The 17,502-nt window shown below is 43.2% G+C and overlaps 1 protein-coding gene across 8 annotated transcripts in view; it reads left to right on the top strand.

The window, feature by feature from the left end:
- NIPBL (NIPBL cohesin loading factor) overlaps window positions 1–17,502 on the top strand; it is a 205,443-nt gene that overhangs the window by 82,657 nt on the left and 105,284 nt on the right. For 7 of the 8 annotated variants that reach the window (XM_068250739.1, XM_068250720.1, XM_068250730.1 and 4 more), the window contains exons 4-9: window positions 964–1,094; window positions 3,738–3,837; window positions 6,382–6,533; window positions 6,683–6,837; window positions 8,670–8,763; window positions 11,163–11,783. In XM_068250739.1, the coding sequence (XP_068106840.1) occupies window positions 964–1,094; window positions 3,738–3,837; window positions 6,382–6,533; window positions 6,683–6,837; window positions 8,670–8,763; window positions 11,163–11,783 (1,253 nt within the window). The remainder of the gene's footprint in view (window positions 1–963; window positions 1,095–3,737; window positions 3,838–6,381; window positions 6,534–6,682; window positions 6,838–8,669; window positions 8,764–11,162; window positions 11,784–17,502) is intronic. The other variant, XM_068250774.1, reaches the window with a different exon arrangement.

Genomic DNA, 17,502 nt, shown 5'->3' with positions numbered 1-17,502 from the left:
GTATTTCCCACGAGGTTCACAGACAGGAAACTGCCAGGACATGGTCCTCAGTTTCCTATGGGAGGTGTTTCACCACAATATCAGCCATACAGCGCCCCCTGATGGTGTGTTTGTGGAAAGGAATAGATTTCTCATGTAAAAGGGGGTATATCGGCTACTGATTGGGATGAAGTTCAATTCTTAGGACCACTATCGCGAATAGAGTAAGCAGTTAAAATTTGATAGAACTGACAGGTTTTGGACTAGTCCATCTCCTCATTGGGGATTCTTTGTTTTCAAAAGCATTTCCTGAACGGCATTTGCTAAGTCTAACTGCCACAATAGTAAATTGCCAGCCAGCGTCCCTACCCACTTGCACACTATTTTGACAGTTGGACTGAGCAACTGTCGTTAAGGGAATGTTTTTGAAAACAAAGAAAACCCTGAGAAATCCCCCATGAGGAGATGGATTAGACAAAAACCTGTCAGTTCTATCAGATTTTAACTGCTTACTTTTTTTTTTTTTGCTGTAGTGGTCCTTTTAGCAACCCGTGTGTTCTGCCATGACACTAATGCCCAGACCCTGACCTCCCTGTCTTGGTAAGGTAGGTAAAGCTGGAAGTGAAAATTGGAAATGTTGAAAAATCAAACATTCTCGTCAGTGGAGCTCCAACCAAATAGCCAATAAGTGTGCTATAAATTTTCCAACACAGTATTGAGCAACACGTTAAAAAAACTCCACACAAAAGGCATTGTGAAAAGCTTTTACATTATGTTGTTTCTATGGAAACTGAAAATGGTGTCTTATAGATTTTAGCTTTTTTTTTTTTTTTTTACCTGGACAATGTGTTTTATCAACTCTATTGCAGTTGTGACAGATGAGTAGGTATTCAGCTATACTTTACATTGCACCTTTTAGCAGATGTTGAAGGTGTCTTGTACATATGTAATGTTTATTAAGCCATTTGCTTGTCCCCTTTACAGAGAGCTGAAAGATAACCTGGGAAGTGATGATCCAGAAGGAGACATACCGGTTTTGTTGCAGGCCACACTGGCCAGAAATCCCAATGTCTTCAGGGAGAAAAGTATCCAGAACAGATATGCAGTGCAGAGTGGTAAGAAAGGCAATTTATATCGCATTATGACTAAAAGCGAGAACTGTCTCTTTACAGATCTAGAGTCCTAGGTTTTCAATTGGGTCAAGGCACTATCTGCAATGTAGGTTGTAGTTTGTGTCTGTGGTTGCGTGGTTTTTCCAGTAACCTCCAGAACAGGTTCACCACGAGATGCTATGGACCTGTCCTGGAGGTGACTAAAAACGGTGTTACCAGGTAGCTAACATTGGTTTTCCAGTAACCTCCAGGACAGGTCCGTAACCTCTCATAGTGGACCTGTCCTGGAGGTTACTTAAAATGGTGTTACCAGGTAACTAACATTGGTTTTGAGTTCATACACACGCTATGCAAAGGTCACCGCAAACAAATACCGACATTGCGGATACAAATTTACTGACAACAGACAAATGACCAACTTGTTTAAACACTGCACAAGCAAGCAACATTTTGCTTGACGTGTGCATTCTGGAAAACAATTTTGGACACACGTGTCTGACCCCATGCTATCTGCCCAACAGTTGTTTGAGTGTATCCTCCCAATAGCGGTCGCTCAATTTGGTTTGGTTATATTTTTCGTGACGATTGTCGTCTATTATAGTGAAGTCTCCACGGACTTTTGTATAGTGTGCGCACGTAGCTTTACTCTGGATATTGTGTTGCTTTAACGTCCCAAAAATATATCCCCTTCCCCTAGCGTTAGCCCATGGTAGGGGGGCACTGGATTGTAAGCCCCTCTGAGTGACTGTTGGTGATATAAATTGTTCTCGATGCACCCTGTAATTTGCAGAAATATGTTTGCATTATACAAACGCATGATAATGATAAAGTAATGTACACATTGTAGATTTTAGATGCCCAAAGGTGTTTGCGATTGGTTTTGATGACAATCTAGTGTGGCAACCCGCCATGCTGGCAACCTTCTCTCCTGCTAACTGTTGAACTGAATACAACTCTTCCCACTACTAGTTCCAGCTGGACTTCTGCTCATCCCAGCTCAATGTGGTGAAATCCTACACTTCAGACTTTACTTTGCACCCGGGAGGCATTATGAATAAGGGAGACACATCCAAATATGTTTTTATCAGTCTTCCACAAACAGACATCATTAATGATATGTTTACACCTCCCACACAAACCTGATCTAAAACTGTTCCCCTCCGTTGTGCTTTAAATTAAAGATACTAAACTGTTCCCCGGAGTTGGGCTTTAAATAAAAGATACTAACTAGTCATTACCCCAAGGGCACTTGTTCGGCGTCTCCGTGGTATTGATATGTACACATGAGTTCTGTTTAATGATTGTCTCATTATGTACCTGTAAGTTAAGTACTTGGAGTTCATTAACTGTAAATAGTGTACTATTTTTGTATTAAAGGGGTACACATGCTGAACCAAACAGCCTGATTGTCGTGTGACTTTGGTCTGTTGGACGGCAAGCAGTCATGTGTACGGGTAGCAAAGGACTAGACGAGTGGCTGATAACAGGCGGTGTGCCCAAAGCATCCGGCGGATCAATTCACACAACTGTTGGGCTTATTGTGCAGTTGCCCGCGTGCATACTACGTTGTTTGAAATACGTACTGGTTTTGAATGGGGCCATGTTGTGGTGCAGTCGATTTGTTTAGCTTGCACGTTCAATATGTAAATGAGTTGGTCATCCAGTTTGTTGGTGTGTGGAAAGTACAAGTCGTGTAAACGGTTTGTTTTGGTGTTGGTCATGTCATGGTATTGGTTGTGCACTTTGGTGGACGTGTGTATGTACCTTTTAGTGCTTAATCTTTCTTGTGTTACACGATAAAAGTTTACAAATTTTACTTATTAGTTGCCAATTTGATCTTTAAAGCAGTAGGATTAGCCATACTATGCCAGGGGGAAAAAACACATATATAAGTAGATAAATACTTGATCTACTTACATAACACATGTATTGTACTGTCCACGTTTTGATTTCAGTGAATGTTATATAGTAAAGGAAGAGAATTCTGTTCCTGGTGGGGGCCATGTCTTTTGCCCACAGTTTAGGCTAAATCCTGATGTCATTTCTGCCCTTTACTTTTTTTTTCTTTTCTCCTCCAATCGCTGAGTCACCTCAGCCTTGCTTGTAACACAAGTGAGCAGGGGATAGTGTTTCAGATAAGCAGCTAGGCAGGGAAATAAATGGAAGAGGTGGAATTATAGATAAAAGAACCCCCAGCATGCAGCTGTTTGGCACTGACTACTAATGGGGCAGTGCTCCTTAGGTACGTGATAACTCCAAATCATAACAGCAGAAAAAGTTTTGAATGCAGGATTAGCATCTTTATCACTTGATATACTCCAACCAGTTGCTGTTGAAATTTGATTTTTATGGTGACAATCCTGCTTTAAAGCCCATGTCCATGCTGCCACCACCACAGCCGCATACTCAATGGTAAAGCTATACGCTATAACATTTATACTGTGTATGCAAGTATTCAGTCTTATTCACTTTTATTGTGTGTGTTTGAAGCTATTACGCCAGGTCTGGTTTCCCAGAATGTTGTGTTTCTGAATTCTGCATACTTGTCCTGTTGCTTTTAGACCATCTCTTTCTGTCCTCCTTCGCCGCCCCCAATTGTTTCTTGCTGTGTTTTCAGCTCATGGTTGTATTGTGTTATCTCCTCAGGGATGATGATGCCTCAGTATAAACTTCCCCAGAATTCCATGCATGGCAGCCCAGCATCTTCCAATTACCAACCAACCACTATCTCTCATAGCCCTTCCAGGTAAGGCACATTTTTCTGTTCTTGGGTTTAAATCCCTGAATGCTTTTTTTGTTCAGCATGTTTTGTCTATTTGATATAGCAGTTGTCAATAAAGATTTGTTTTCATTTGAATTTTTTTTTAATTAGGGGTAAAAAATGCATTTCCAAAGCAAATTGCTATGTGCTTCTATGCGTAAAAAAAAGCGAAACTTATTCACTTGCATTGCTGTGCGTTTCACAGCACAACACACAGAAATGCATGCAACGCCACGCTTCTCAAACGGACAGTGAGCAGCACATATATGTGATTGTAGTACATTAGAATCGATGGAAAAAATTTGTACCTAGCAAAGTGCACATCACAATATGCTGTGAAAAGCATACAGTAATGTCCCTAGTGTGAATAAGGCCTCACTGACCAGGGAATAGCCCTTCCTTCCCACAGGCCAGTGCTTATGGACACTCTCTGTTGCGCATGGTATCGGCATTGCGCTACAGCGCTTAAACACCCATGATGTGAAGAAGGCCTTATAGTGGAGATAATAATAGACACTTCTCCTCATCCTGTGATATTCAAGGCCTGTGCTCACTTAAAGATGGATTAAGGATAAGACAGGCAAAAAGGGCTCTTGAAATTTGGGTGCACCATACGCTGCCATAGGTCGTAATGTGAATTATGGCTATAGTGGTGCTCAGACAGTAATTTGGGCATCGTATTACTATAAATACAGCGTAATTCTGCCGCCAGGAATAGGAGGGAGCAAATAACGTCTTACCTCTAAGTCCATGGTGGACCTGGAGGGGGAATAGTAATTAGCGCCGCCGGGACTTTTGTAGGAGCAGGTCAAGTCGTTTTTCGGCTTTGCCATGCGCTCAAATTTCCCGGTGCCTTAATTTACATGAATGCATTGGAGAAACCTGAGCGACGTGACCCTACCAACAAGCACCCCCCAGTCCATCTTCCTACCCACGGGAACACACGATGGGTGCGAACGGGAGTTCAAACGAACACGGCACCTTGCACGGCAGTCGTAGGTGATACTAAAGATCCGCGGTGACGGTCGTAAATGCCAGGCGTCGCAAAACTCTGTTCACTTAATCGAGCACATGTACCCACTTGCAAAATCACGCAAAAAAAATCACCGGTCCTGGGAAAATTCACACTAAAAACTTTGACAAGAGCACGTAGCTTCAGAGACCCATTGTAATCTACCTTAGCACTTGGCTGATGTAAGAAGTGCAATGAAGAGAGATTGCCTTGTTTTCTGTCACCCGAATAGATCAATGATTGGTAATAAAAAGGGTTGTTAAACAGTGCTAAGAGTATTAATGAGAAAAGTGCTGTAATGCCTTGAAGCTTATTAGCTATGTTTTGCCATATTACACCCTTACAGCAAACCTGTAATTTTTTTAAAATGGAGAAAAATCAGACACATACCTTGTTAGAGGGAATCCTCTGGATCCTTCACGCTGGGACCCTCTGAATGTTTGTGGCGGGGCTCCAGTACATGAATGAGTGTGCTACTGCGAGACTGCGGTAGTACACAGACGGGAGCGAGGCTGTGCACACTCAACAAGCCCTTCTCAGGGAGGTTCAGAGGGCCCCAGAACTAGGAAAGGGAGGGGGAAAGCCTCTGGATTATTCACAGGCATCCCTCTACTCAGGTAAATACCCGTTTAGGGCACTTGTTTTCCCTGCAGGGACACTTAAACCGCTTCTGGACCGTGCTGGTTGAAATCTAAGCTTTGTTTTACATCTGTTATCTCTGCCAGGGTGTAGATTTCAATCCTCCCCGCTGATCACACAGCTCTCTCGTCACTGCATCCCCCTTGCTCTGCCGTCGCTATGACGGCAGAGCTCCCTAAGCTGGTCAGGAGCCGATTTCATTGGCTCCTGATCCCGTGATCACTGTTAGCCAATCACATTGACTCACATTGATCTCAGGGTCAGGAACCAATGAAATAGGCTCCTGACCGGCTCAGGGAGCTCTGCCGTCATAGGTACAGCAGAACAAGGGGGCTAAAGCGACTGGACAGTGGCGTGAACGGCGGAAGCAGCGGGTCAATGCGACATGAGTGACGGTAAGTGACGGTTTCTTAAACCAGCAGTCTCTGGTCCATAAGGGGCCCAGAGGCTGCTGGTACAGAATGGGTTAAGAAATTGCATTCGGCTCTGTCAGTTTCCTTACTTTGTTTTCATGCATATAAAACACAGTCCTAGCACATAGTGAGTGTTTCACTGAGTGTCTGTACTTTCTATGGTTGCAAAACGGCCATTTGCAGCCAGATGAGAACATTTGTTTTGAACTTTTATTGAAATTTACGGTTATTAAAAATCTTTCCTTTTGAAAGACTCAATAAAACTGATCTGTAGTGTTTTTTTTTTTTTTTTGTATTGCTAATAGCAAAGTTTACATTTCCATTTACCTTCATGTGTTTATTCTGCTGTCAACGTTGATAAGCTTATGAATTAATTCTGTATGAATACTAGAAAAATATCAATTAAAACTTTGCTCAGTTTAGAATAATCATCTTTTTTATACTTTTATTTTTTCTTTCTTTTAGTCGATTTGTACCACCTCAGACCAGTTCAACAAATCGCTTCATTGGCCAGCAAAACAGCCCTGTCCCTAGCCCCTATGCCCCCCAAAGCCCTGCAGGCTATATGCCCTACCCTCACCCTGGAAACTACCCACAACAACATCAAATGGCGCAATGTAAGTGCATCTGTGAGAAGGTTGGTTTTTTTATCATTGTCAAATTCTATGCCTCCATAAGCAATTTTAATGCCACTAACCCCTCCCCTACCACCACTTTCAGCATGTTTTGTGATTACTTTGCAATATCTTTCTCTTTTTTTGGGCAGCTGCCAGTCCTATTGTGGCAGGTGGACTGAGGAACCTACATGAAAACAAGGTCTCTGGTCAGCTATCCGGCAACTCTGCAAACCACCACGCGGACAATTCCAGGCACAGCACCAGTGAGGACTATCTGCAGATGGTACACAGGCTAGGCAGTGAGGTATGCCAGCTACTCCAAATCTCCAGGGTTCTTTAGCTTAAAGTGTACCTGAGGCGACATGTAACATGATGAGATAATCAGGTGTATGTACAGTACACAAGCATATTAATAACCAGGCTGTTTCACTTGTTTTATTTTTCTGACTGAAAGAGTGAATTTCTAGGCATGGAAGTGACAGCTTCTGTCTTGTCAGTACCTTGTCAGGAATATAGTAAATCTCACTGATAAGCAAATTACAGCAATACAAGTTTTCCTGGCAGAATACAACTTCTGAGGGCAGGGAGAGATAAAATACATGATCTATTGACCTTTTTCTAACTCTGATAAGAAAAAGACACCGAGAACCCAATATGGTGTAGTATGTTCAGGACAATAGTAAATAATGTAATGTGAGAAGGTTATACTCACAAACGAGGGTTACCGCTGAGGCAACCACTGTTTTTCTAACTCTGGGACACTTAATAGGCTGCCACTTATAGAGGCAGTAAAACATTCAACCTACTCTGTAAATGTTTAAATTTAAATAACCCCATAATAAAACCATAGGATATCTAAAAAAGGTAGTTTTAGAAGTAGGAGGATAAAAATAATTGTTTATCTTAGTTAATTTTCACCTCGGTTCATTTTAAAAGCATCTGGATTGCACAGCAGTTGTAAATATAATGTATTGGTCTATCAAAATAGTATACTACCTAAGGCATGTTCACTGTTGAAATATGTTTAGTGTAGTGCTGCTTCCTTTATTTCTCTTAAAAACTGGTGCTCACCCTCCCAGTTTTATCAAAAAAGAAAATGGGGAACAATGCCGTTGCTTTTACAATTTTCATATTTTGAATGGGCTGTTCTAGAGAAATTCCTTTTGGAAAAGTCAGTCACATGACCAAGAGATCAGTGCACAAAGTATGGAGCTGCCTAAGGAATGTTCTTCCCCAGGGCGGAGCTATCGCCTGATCCCGCACCTCCCTTTTGTCTGTTCCTGTGGAGAGCACAGGGAGGAAGTGGGAAGGGGTAGCTGTGCTCAGAGGAAAAGACTAACTTGTGTTACCTCCCAGCTCCTCCCAGTATACCACATGGGGGTGATGATTGGACAGGGGAAGAGGTTTCATAGCTTTCATGCAAGCAGCATCTGATACTAGCACAAGAATACAAACCTAGCCAGCCAGCTCATACAAAATAAATAGGGAAAAATGGTTTATGTGCAATGGAGAGTAAGGTTTGGTTATTTATTTAAGCAGTGGGTGGAAGCCTCTGGGTGGTCCAGTGGCTTTCCTGATCTTCCTTGAGCCCACTGCTGCTGCCAAGCACCTTTTGTTTCTTCTTCTGGTTGCACTCCTGGCCACATACGCGCACAGCCGTGCTGGGCATGGGCGAGTAGGGTCTGTGCATACCCAGTAAAACAAAGCCGTTTGTACAAGGTGAAAAAGCGGACCATACTCGAGCATACCCGGTGCGGAGGTTCTCTAAGGATTCACACACACTATAAGCGCTTTTTGGCCATGAGAGCTTTTTTTTAAAAAAATTATCCCATTGACTTCCATTGTGGTGAAATCACATGATTTTTCCGCGATTTTAATGTAAGTCAATCGGGTGCATTTTTAAAAAAGCTCTCCGAAAGCTCTGATGGCCAAAAAGCGTTCAGAAAAGCGATTATAGTGTGTCTGAGCCCTTACACTGCAGCCACGAGAAGCATATTCAACAAGACTGTACCTCCTGAGGGGCTTGAGGAGAATTGGGGAAGCCTATCCAAAGGTACCATGTTTTAGAGAAGAGCTTTTTCCCTGTTTTTATTTTTTTTTTTCCTCTCAAGCTATTTTCTTTTTCTCAATTTACAGGATAGCGACTCATCAATTAGAAATGCTGCCTCATTTCCCTTGCGATCTCCTCAGTCCGTATGTTCTCCTGCGGGTAGCGATGGGACGCCAAAAGGTATTGTTTGCTAAACCATTTATTCCTTGCTGCTTGGATATATTAGATGTAGATGTATGCTGCTTACATTTATTATGCTGCTACGTGACATGAAAATCACTGACATTGCTTTAAGTGTCTTTCCAGAATGGAATACTTAGTTGTGTTTTGTGATCCTTCCTTTTCCTACAGAGTATAAACTTACTGTCGCCTAAAACTTACTGTCGCCTAAAGCCACTGCTCCAGGCACAAATTGTCTCCCAGGCCTTTTAGTTTCAGAGCTTGTTTTTTGTCTGTGTAGAAGTTCCTTCATTAACTGTCAAATCGCTTTTAAGGTGCCTGGTCAGGAGCCACGTCAGCGGCTGCATCCTGCACCACAGACTGACATTGCTGTAGGCCTTAACTTCCTTGGAGAGTTCAGTCTGCGCCTGCCTCCTTGATAATTGTCCAAGCAGCATCCTCACCCACACAGCTATCTGACTTTCCGCTCTCTTGCTTCTGGTCATGTGATCAAAATGACACAGCTTTATTTTCGAACATGCGTCTTTTTTAAAGCTGTAAAGTCAAATTTTTGGTGGACACTAATCAAATAGCAGGCTCTCAAACATCTTCGCATACACATTAATCTAAAAATATCAGTCCTTATCTTCTCTGTGGTGCCTTTTAACATTCTGCACGCTTGCTCTCTTTCTATCGCGCACATGCTTGTTGTCTTCTCTTTGCTCTTGTTGTCTTTTCTCCATTCCCCTTCCTCTCTTCATGTTTTGGGCAAAATAGAAACATCTTGCTAAGTTAAATCACTTTGTTTACTGACTTCTGTGTACTTAGGGGGGTGTGGGAGGGATTTATTTTCACCTTCTGGCTCTTTCTACTTGTGCCGGACCACATGCGGTCAGCGGGAGCGGACAGTGTGGTGTCCGCTCCGATGGAACGCCATTGTCCGGCTGTAGCCCGGGAAAGATGCGTTACCCCGATAGGCTGTATGGGGGAACGTGTCTGCCTGCCTGTGATAATCGCACACTGCACAGAAGTGCAGTCCGCTTACCGCAACGTATTCCACGGATCCTTTGCAGAGTGACAAGTGTGAACATCTTCTGTTTCTGTTCACTGTCCTTTTAGCAATGAGGGAAGAGTGGACAAAACATGTTATTCTCCGGCACAAGTGGCAACACAGATTTTGTGTCCACTGAGGCAACAGTGAGTGACTTAAAAGAGCAAGTGTCTTGAGTCCAAGCTGCTAAGTCACTATCAGTATGAGGAAGGGAGCTCTGTTATGCTTTTGTTGTGGTCTGTGGCCTTCATGGAAATACTTTCCGATTGGTCACAGGAGACCCCAACACTGGCCGCTCATTAGCAAATAGGAAGTAAATGGCAAGTACCATTGTGGTAACACTAAACATGCTATTATGCAGCGAACGGTCCATTTTCTTTTCTCTTTTTAATACCTGATTGGATGAAATCTGCACAGTGAAGCTTCGCTGCATTTTTGCTTCATTAATCTATTTGCACTGGTACATTTGATTGATCTTATGAACGCCTGCCACTGTAGGGCCAGCATAAGAAAAAGGAACCTCTCCCGTGAAGACCCTACAACAAAAGCCCTTTCTAGTTGCTTGAGGAAGTGCTGCTTCAAAGAGGAGTTTTCAAAATAAAACCGTAAAAACTGTGCTACCTCACCGATTTGATGTGGCCCAGTCTGCCAGTGTAGCAGTCTTTGCTTGGATGTCAAGGACTGATGAAGAGATTCCAGGATTGGTCACACATAAACCATTGTGACATAGAAATGAGACATTAAAGCCAGTTTCACACTATCTGAAGCGTCGATTTATGCATATTGCTGCACACCACACTCGTGAGTGCGCAGTGGAACGCATGTGTTTTCAGATGCAATACAATAAGGAAAATCCATGCGTTGTTCGCAAAATGTCCCCAGAAACTTAATGCACCTCACATCGTGTTACTGCCCCGTGTACGGTAGTATGAAAGTTTTTGATCTTTCACTTTATCAGGCAGATCGCACATAATGTGCGGTGCGTCAAAAATGACAGCAACGCATAAAGTGTGAACCAGCCCTTAGAAGCAAATGCAGGGACAGTTGCTTTAGTGTGGGGATAGTTCTTGTATGATGATTTACATGCATGGAGTTCAATTTTGAAGCATGTTACTCGAAAACGAAGCTTAACACCAGTTTGGGTACTCCCATTCACCAGGAGTGCTTTGATTGGACGCACCCAAAGTGTAGGTTAAAAGTTCAGCACTCAGTGGTTGTTGAATATCTATGCAATGTTGTTCAGTTGAAACGTAATGGAGTGATGTGGAGAGCGGCTGTTCTGTATGCAAGATTTGAAAGAGTTTGCCTCGTTTGGACACCGTAAACCTCACAGAGACTTTTGTTCTGACTCATGTTCTCATTTCCATAGGAATGCGGGCATCAATTAATCCAAACCAGGCTCCACCCTACACATCCCCGCGAGATGCTCCTCCCGACATACTGCTGGACTCACCTGACAGAAAGTTAAAAAGACAGAAGAAGTTAAAGATGAGTAAAGATGAGAAGGAGACAAGTGAAAAGTCAGCTATGTATGACATCATCAGCTCTCCTTCTAAAGGCTCCACCAAGCTCACGTTAAGACTGTCTCGTGTGAGATCTAGTGAATTGGACCAGCAGGGAGACATGCTCTCCAGCATGGAGAACAGTAATGTCTCAGAAGGCGACTCCGCTTTCAATGTTCAGTACCCTGGGCAACCATCAAAAACTCCAGTCACTCCACAGGACATAAGTCGCCCTTTGAATGCTGCTGCTTGTTTTCAAGAGCAGACTGACTTCCTTCAAGTACAACAAGTGCCCGTCCTACAGCCCAACATGTCTGCACAACCGTCTCGACCTCAGTTACAGTCACAGGCTCAGTCACAGACTCAACCAACAGGAAATATAACGCCATATGACGAAGTGGAACTGGATGCTCTGGCAGAGATCGAGAGGATAGAACGGGAATCCGCTATCGAGAGAGAGCGCTTTTCTAAAGAAGTTCAGGATAAAGGTAGTATGGATGTTCTTTTTGTTCTTTATACAATACAGTTGTGCTGGTCTTTTGTGAAGGTAGCCATACATCTGATTTTGCTTCAATCGACTAAGCGACTTTAATTGGACAGTGTGGTTGATTGAAAGTCTATCGACTTATCACCCACCCACTACAAGCAATATCCTATGCCAGGCTTTCTCAACCAGGGTTCCCTGGAAACCCAGAATTCCCTAAGGACATTGCAGGGGTTCCCTGGCATTTCTCCCTCTGGCTAAACTGGACTCAGTTAGGGAGGTGAAAAAGTACAGCCTGGGCTCTTCTATAAAACGAATGGCTACATAGGGGATCAGTATAATAAAAAGCACAGTAATAAAAAAACAGTATGAGGCCTCTTGCACACTACATGCGATTCCAATTTGCGGTTTTTAATCGATTTCCACATGCAATTCCGATTTGCGATTTTTTTTTTAATCATTACTGCATGCTGCGTTTTTTCTTTTGATACCATCCAGGGAAAATCGGAATCGCAAATCGGTATCGCAGTGTGCAGGGAGCCTGATAGTGAAGCCGTATAGTAAAGAGCCCTATTATAGGGGTGCACTATAACTGTGGGAACTATAAGAGACGCTAACACAGGCTACTATAATGGAGGGACATGAAAGGGGGCTAAAGAAGGAGGCTTTTGCACTTAAAGCTAATGGGAATCCATATGTAAATAAAAAAAAGTCAGATACTCAGCTAAGGAGAGGGAAGGCTCGGTCCTAATGAGCGTTCCCTCTCCTCTCCCGGTGCCCTAGGTGCTGCGCTTGCTCCACTGTTCACATCCCCCGCCGAGGGGACTTCGGAAGTCTTCAGGAGCCGAGTCCTCCCGAAGACAGGCGGCTCCATACTGCGCACGCGCGAGTGCGTCATAGAGGGCGTGCGCAGTGTAGAGCGGCCCGTCTTCGGGAGACAGCAATATTTGACCGAAACGGTCGAATACCGCTATGGGGGAGCCAGGAAAACAGCGGGGACTGGGAGAGGAGAGGGGACGCTCTATGGGACCCAGAGCCTCCCTCTCCTTAGGTGAGTATCTGACTTTTTTATTTAAAAAACGGGTTCCCATTTACTTTGATAAAGTTTTTAGCCACACCTTGCTTTTAAGACCGTGCCCCCTGCAAAATAAGTCCCCACTAACTCTGCCAATGCAGGGGTTCCCTGAGATCCGAAAATTATTTGAAGGGTTCCTCCGGGATGAAAAGGTTAAGAAACGCTGTCCTCTGTTATACACCTTCACTAATTGATCTGACCAATGTTGTGCCTCCATGCTCTGAATGCAAAAATCGTTTGTGTTAATTGAATGATATGTGAGCAGTAACCGATTCCTGTGTGGATTGACCAATATCCTCCATCCTGCTCGACCGATGAGGTTGGTCGATTAGACATATTTGCCACTTTTCATCTATCAGCGTACTTGTACACACTTGATTCTTTCTTGATTTGATTACATGTTTTCGAGTGGGCGATCGTTCAGCCAAATCGCTAGATGTATGGCCACCTTACGAGTTTAATTTCTCACTTGCTTAAATGGCAATTTGAACATTGATTCCCTACACGTTCGATAACTATGATCAAATCGCATGAGAAACGATTAGATCATTGATCAACCTTGATCAAAAATCGATCAGACAGGATGGAAAATCTAGGTCAGTTGGGTGCAGGGCAGGAGAGGTGGTAGATTGACGGCCAACAGCGTCACACTTTGAGTAGTGTTACACTTTGGTTTGATTGAATTTCAATAGATTCCCTGCTGGACTAGATTCCTTCTGAATTGATCCCTTTCAGGACTTTCAAGAACTGACTCATTTTGGAACATTTGGTGGAAATCTATATATTGATATGGCCAGCTTCATCTTTGTAAGGCCGAGTACACGAAAGGGTGAATCTGTGGGCAATTTTTTTGGCAATGGATTGTTGTCATCAACTTTCCCACTGAGTAATCAATTGAATGGGCATGTCAGATCAAGGTACATTCATTTATTATGGCTTTCCCATCCACTCTTTTGCCCGCCTAATCCACCTTGGAGGCGCACACAGAAAGGGAAATCTGGGAGCCTATCGAGTGGGACAGAAGCAGGGAGAGAAGCCAGACCCACTGGCTCCATGGGGTCATTCTCTGAAGGCAAACACTGCTTAACAATACTGCCCTTACAGCACTACAGTATATCAATCGGTCCTGCATAAAGAACCGATGGGTATTTACCGCCTTGTCATTTCCAGTGGTCACCGATCATTAGGCAGAAGAATAAATTCACTCCCATTCCACAAGCAATCTAGTTATGTAGATTGGATTGCTCTTCAGCTAGGTTTGAATATTGCTTTGTAATGTCCCAGTCTTCATATTGGTCCAGTTTGCTGCTATGCCAAATAGGCCAATTTCTGCTCTGCAGTAGGTTTAAATTGCAGCAGTCAAATTAAAGCTGCATACTAAGTGTGGCCACTAACTGTCAGATTTCTAGTGAAAAACCGTTTAAGCAATCGGATAATTCTGATTGGATTGGTTGTAAATAATCTCAGTTGATGGGCACAATTGATTACAATTATAAAAACAGTCCGATTGGCTTTTCGTATTTTCTTGTCGGTTGTGATAGGTAGGATGCAAAGATTGGTTCGTTTATGGTGAACGATTTATTACAATATTTCACTTCCAATCAGAATTATCTGATCAATTGAATGATTTTTCGCTACAAATTGTATTGTTAGTGGCCACATTAAGTTATCAATTAGACGTCTGCCAGGTAACTGATGGGCAGCTGCACAGCTTTGATTTGTCCCTGGCTGTTTGTGTTTTCTGTTGAGTGGACAGTTTCACGTTCAGATCGTTCACTGTTAGTTTCTAGTTGGAAAGGATAAATGACGCATATTTGCATTATGCTGAATAATCCTATCTTGTTTAGTTGAATGTGTATCTCTACCTTATGATTCAATGTTGCCTGGGCACTTCTGTTGTCAGTGCAGACTTTCCCTTGTAAAGGAATTGACTCGCACCCCATTCTGTGGGCGTTCAACGTATTTTTATGACTGTTAAAGAGAACCCGAGGTGGGTTTGAAGAATATTATCTGCATACAGAGGCTGGATCTGCCTATACAGCCCAGCCTCTGTTGCTATCCCAAACCCCCCTAAGGTCCCCCTGCACTCTGCAATCCCTCATAAATCACAGCCACGCTGCTGACAGACAGCTTGTCAGAGCTGGCTGTGTTTAGCTCTATAGTGTCAGTCTGCTGCTCTCCCCGCCTCCTGAAGAACTCCAGTCCCCGCCTGCATCCCTTCCCTCCCTGCTGATTGAAGGGAAGGGATGGGGGCAGGGACCGGAGCTATGCAGGAGGCGGGGAAGCAGCTGAGACTGACACTACAGATGTAAACACAGCCTCACAGCATGGCTGTGATTTATGAGGGATTGCAGATTGCAGGGGGACCTTAGTGGGGTTTGGGATAGCAACAGAGGCTGGGCTGTATAGGCAGATCCAGCCTCTGTATGCAGATAACATTCTTTAAACACACCTCGGGTTCTCTTTAAGGTTCAGTTCACTTCACTGGCCATGGTTGGAAGTGTGTGTAATGCATAGAAACTGCAGCTGAAATTTCATGACCTCACCAAATATGTATTTGTATGTGTGCTTTTTTTTTTTTTAATATGTGCTAGACTACCGTGTCCAGAAAAGAGAGAGCCTATTTGGTCGGGAAAACATGCATAAAATTTCTTGTATGAGGAGCTGTAAAAAAATTTCACGGTTAACATTTGACTTGAAGTCCTCCAGCCATCTGTAATTGCATTCAGAGTGTCAGGAGAGGATCACTGTAGAAGCTTTGCTGGTGCCCTGACTGCTATTTAAATAAGTGAATAATAAACATTGTCAATTGTGCGTAAACTTTGAGGGGGTAAAGTTGCAATTTTTGCAAAAGTAGCAAGGCCAGGAACCTGCCGGACCAATTCATAACTCCCTTATTTAAAATGTTCACCTGCCTGCCATCTTCCTACGTCTCAGTCAGTCTGAAGCCATGATTGGCTGGCAGTCAGGAGGCATGGCTTTAGCTAGCAACGGATTTGTACAACCCCTTTCATGTGGCTTTCTAAATAAGGAAAAGTCTTGGTGGAATGGTTTGAATAGACTTCTACTTTAAAGGACAACTGAAGTGAGAGGGATATGGAGGCAGCCATATTTATTTCCTTTTAAACAATGCCAGTTGCCTGGCAGCCCTGATGGTCTGTTTGGCTGCAGTAGTCTGAAACAAACATGCAGCTAATTTTGTCGGATCTGACATTGTCAAATTCCTGATCTGCTGTATGCTTGTTCGGGGTATATGGCTAAAAGTATGAGTCAGAGGGGTCAGCAGCATAGCCAGGCAGCTGGTATTACTTAAAAGGAAATAAATATGGCGGCCTCCATATCCCTCTCACTTCAGTTGTCCTTTAAAGGATACCTGATCCGAGGCAAAGCTACCCATGATGAGCACAGGCATGTTCATGGTGGAGCCACATACCTTTGTGCGTTGTCTGTTCCTCTACTCCTTTCCACCAGCCTCCGTAATAACTGCATGAAAAATTTGACTCATGGTTCAAATTTTCAAACAGGAAGAGGCGGGCTTGCCACAACGTCCCTTCCTATCTCCTAGTAAGTGAGAGAATCGGGCAGGGAATGGGAAAGTGATAGGATGGAACGTCAAAAGAAGCCTACCTCTTCCTGAAAATTTGACTTGAGCCAAAACTCATATATTTCATGGAGTGATTACGTAGACCTGGTGGGAACGAGGAGGCGAACGGACAGTGCATAGATCTGTGTATTAACATACCTCTGTGCACACATTAGGTAGCTTTGCCTTGGGTAAAGTATAGTTAAATTCCAGGAACATTATTTGTTAGTTTTATGGAGTATTATGGAGAAAAGTGAAAACGTCTGGGATATTTATTGTAGGAAAGCAGTAGAAATCCAGCTAGAATAATTTATCCCATTGGCATTGGGTTTATAGCAGGACTGTTGCAGGCTGAGGGGGTGGGAACATTCATCTATTGTTGAACTATGAACTTAATTTTGGAAATGCTTCCATTAAAACATTTTTTGTTAATCCAAAATTCATTTGAAAATCATGTGCTGTTCGGTGTATATGAAGAGCAGTGTCTGCACTAATTTCCCCCCGTTCCTGCCATTCCAGCCAAATGTATTTTAGTCTAGCCACCACTTTTGGTTGTGGCAACTGAGTTGTCTATGTAAAGACACAGAATCCAGGCTTGATTCTTAAAGTAAGGACGCCTAAGCAAAGTAAAATGCAGTTGCTAAAGGCGGTGTGGCAAAATCAATTAACCCTTTGCAGCCTTGCATGCAAATCGTGTACTCTCTGTACCCCAACCATGCAGGAATCGCTACTATCCCTACAGCCAATTTGGCAGAAAGATTGCATTTGCATAGTCACTTATGCCGCGCAGAGGCTCCTCTGAGTTTGTACCTGTCCTAACCCATAATCCCCATGAGGAGATGGAGAGAGAGAGAGTCTAAAACCTGTCAGTTCTGTCAGATTTCTATTACCTACTTTAAGTGGCAGCAACATTGGAGAAAATACATTTTATAGCATGTTTTACTCTGAGAGAAACGGACTTCTTATTTATGTGTTCGCAATTTTTCACGATAGTGGTCCTTTAACAAGGGCCACAAGGTTTATAGTTACAATAAAGATCTAGAATCCAAGCTCATCCCCTCAAGT

This window comes from Hyperolius riggenbachi, chromosome 1 (genome assembly GCF_040937935.1).
Source record: "Hyperolius riggenbachi isolate aHypRig1 chromosome 1, aHypRig1.pri, whole genome shotgun sequence".
Classification (NCBI taxonomy): Eukaryota; Metazoa; Chordata; class Amphibia; order Anura; family Hyperoliidae; genus Hyperolius; species Hyperolius riggenbachi.
This window is presented reverse-complemented; position numbering and strand designations above follow the sequence as displayed.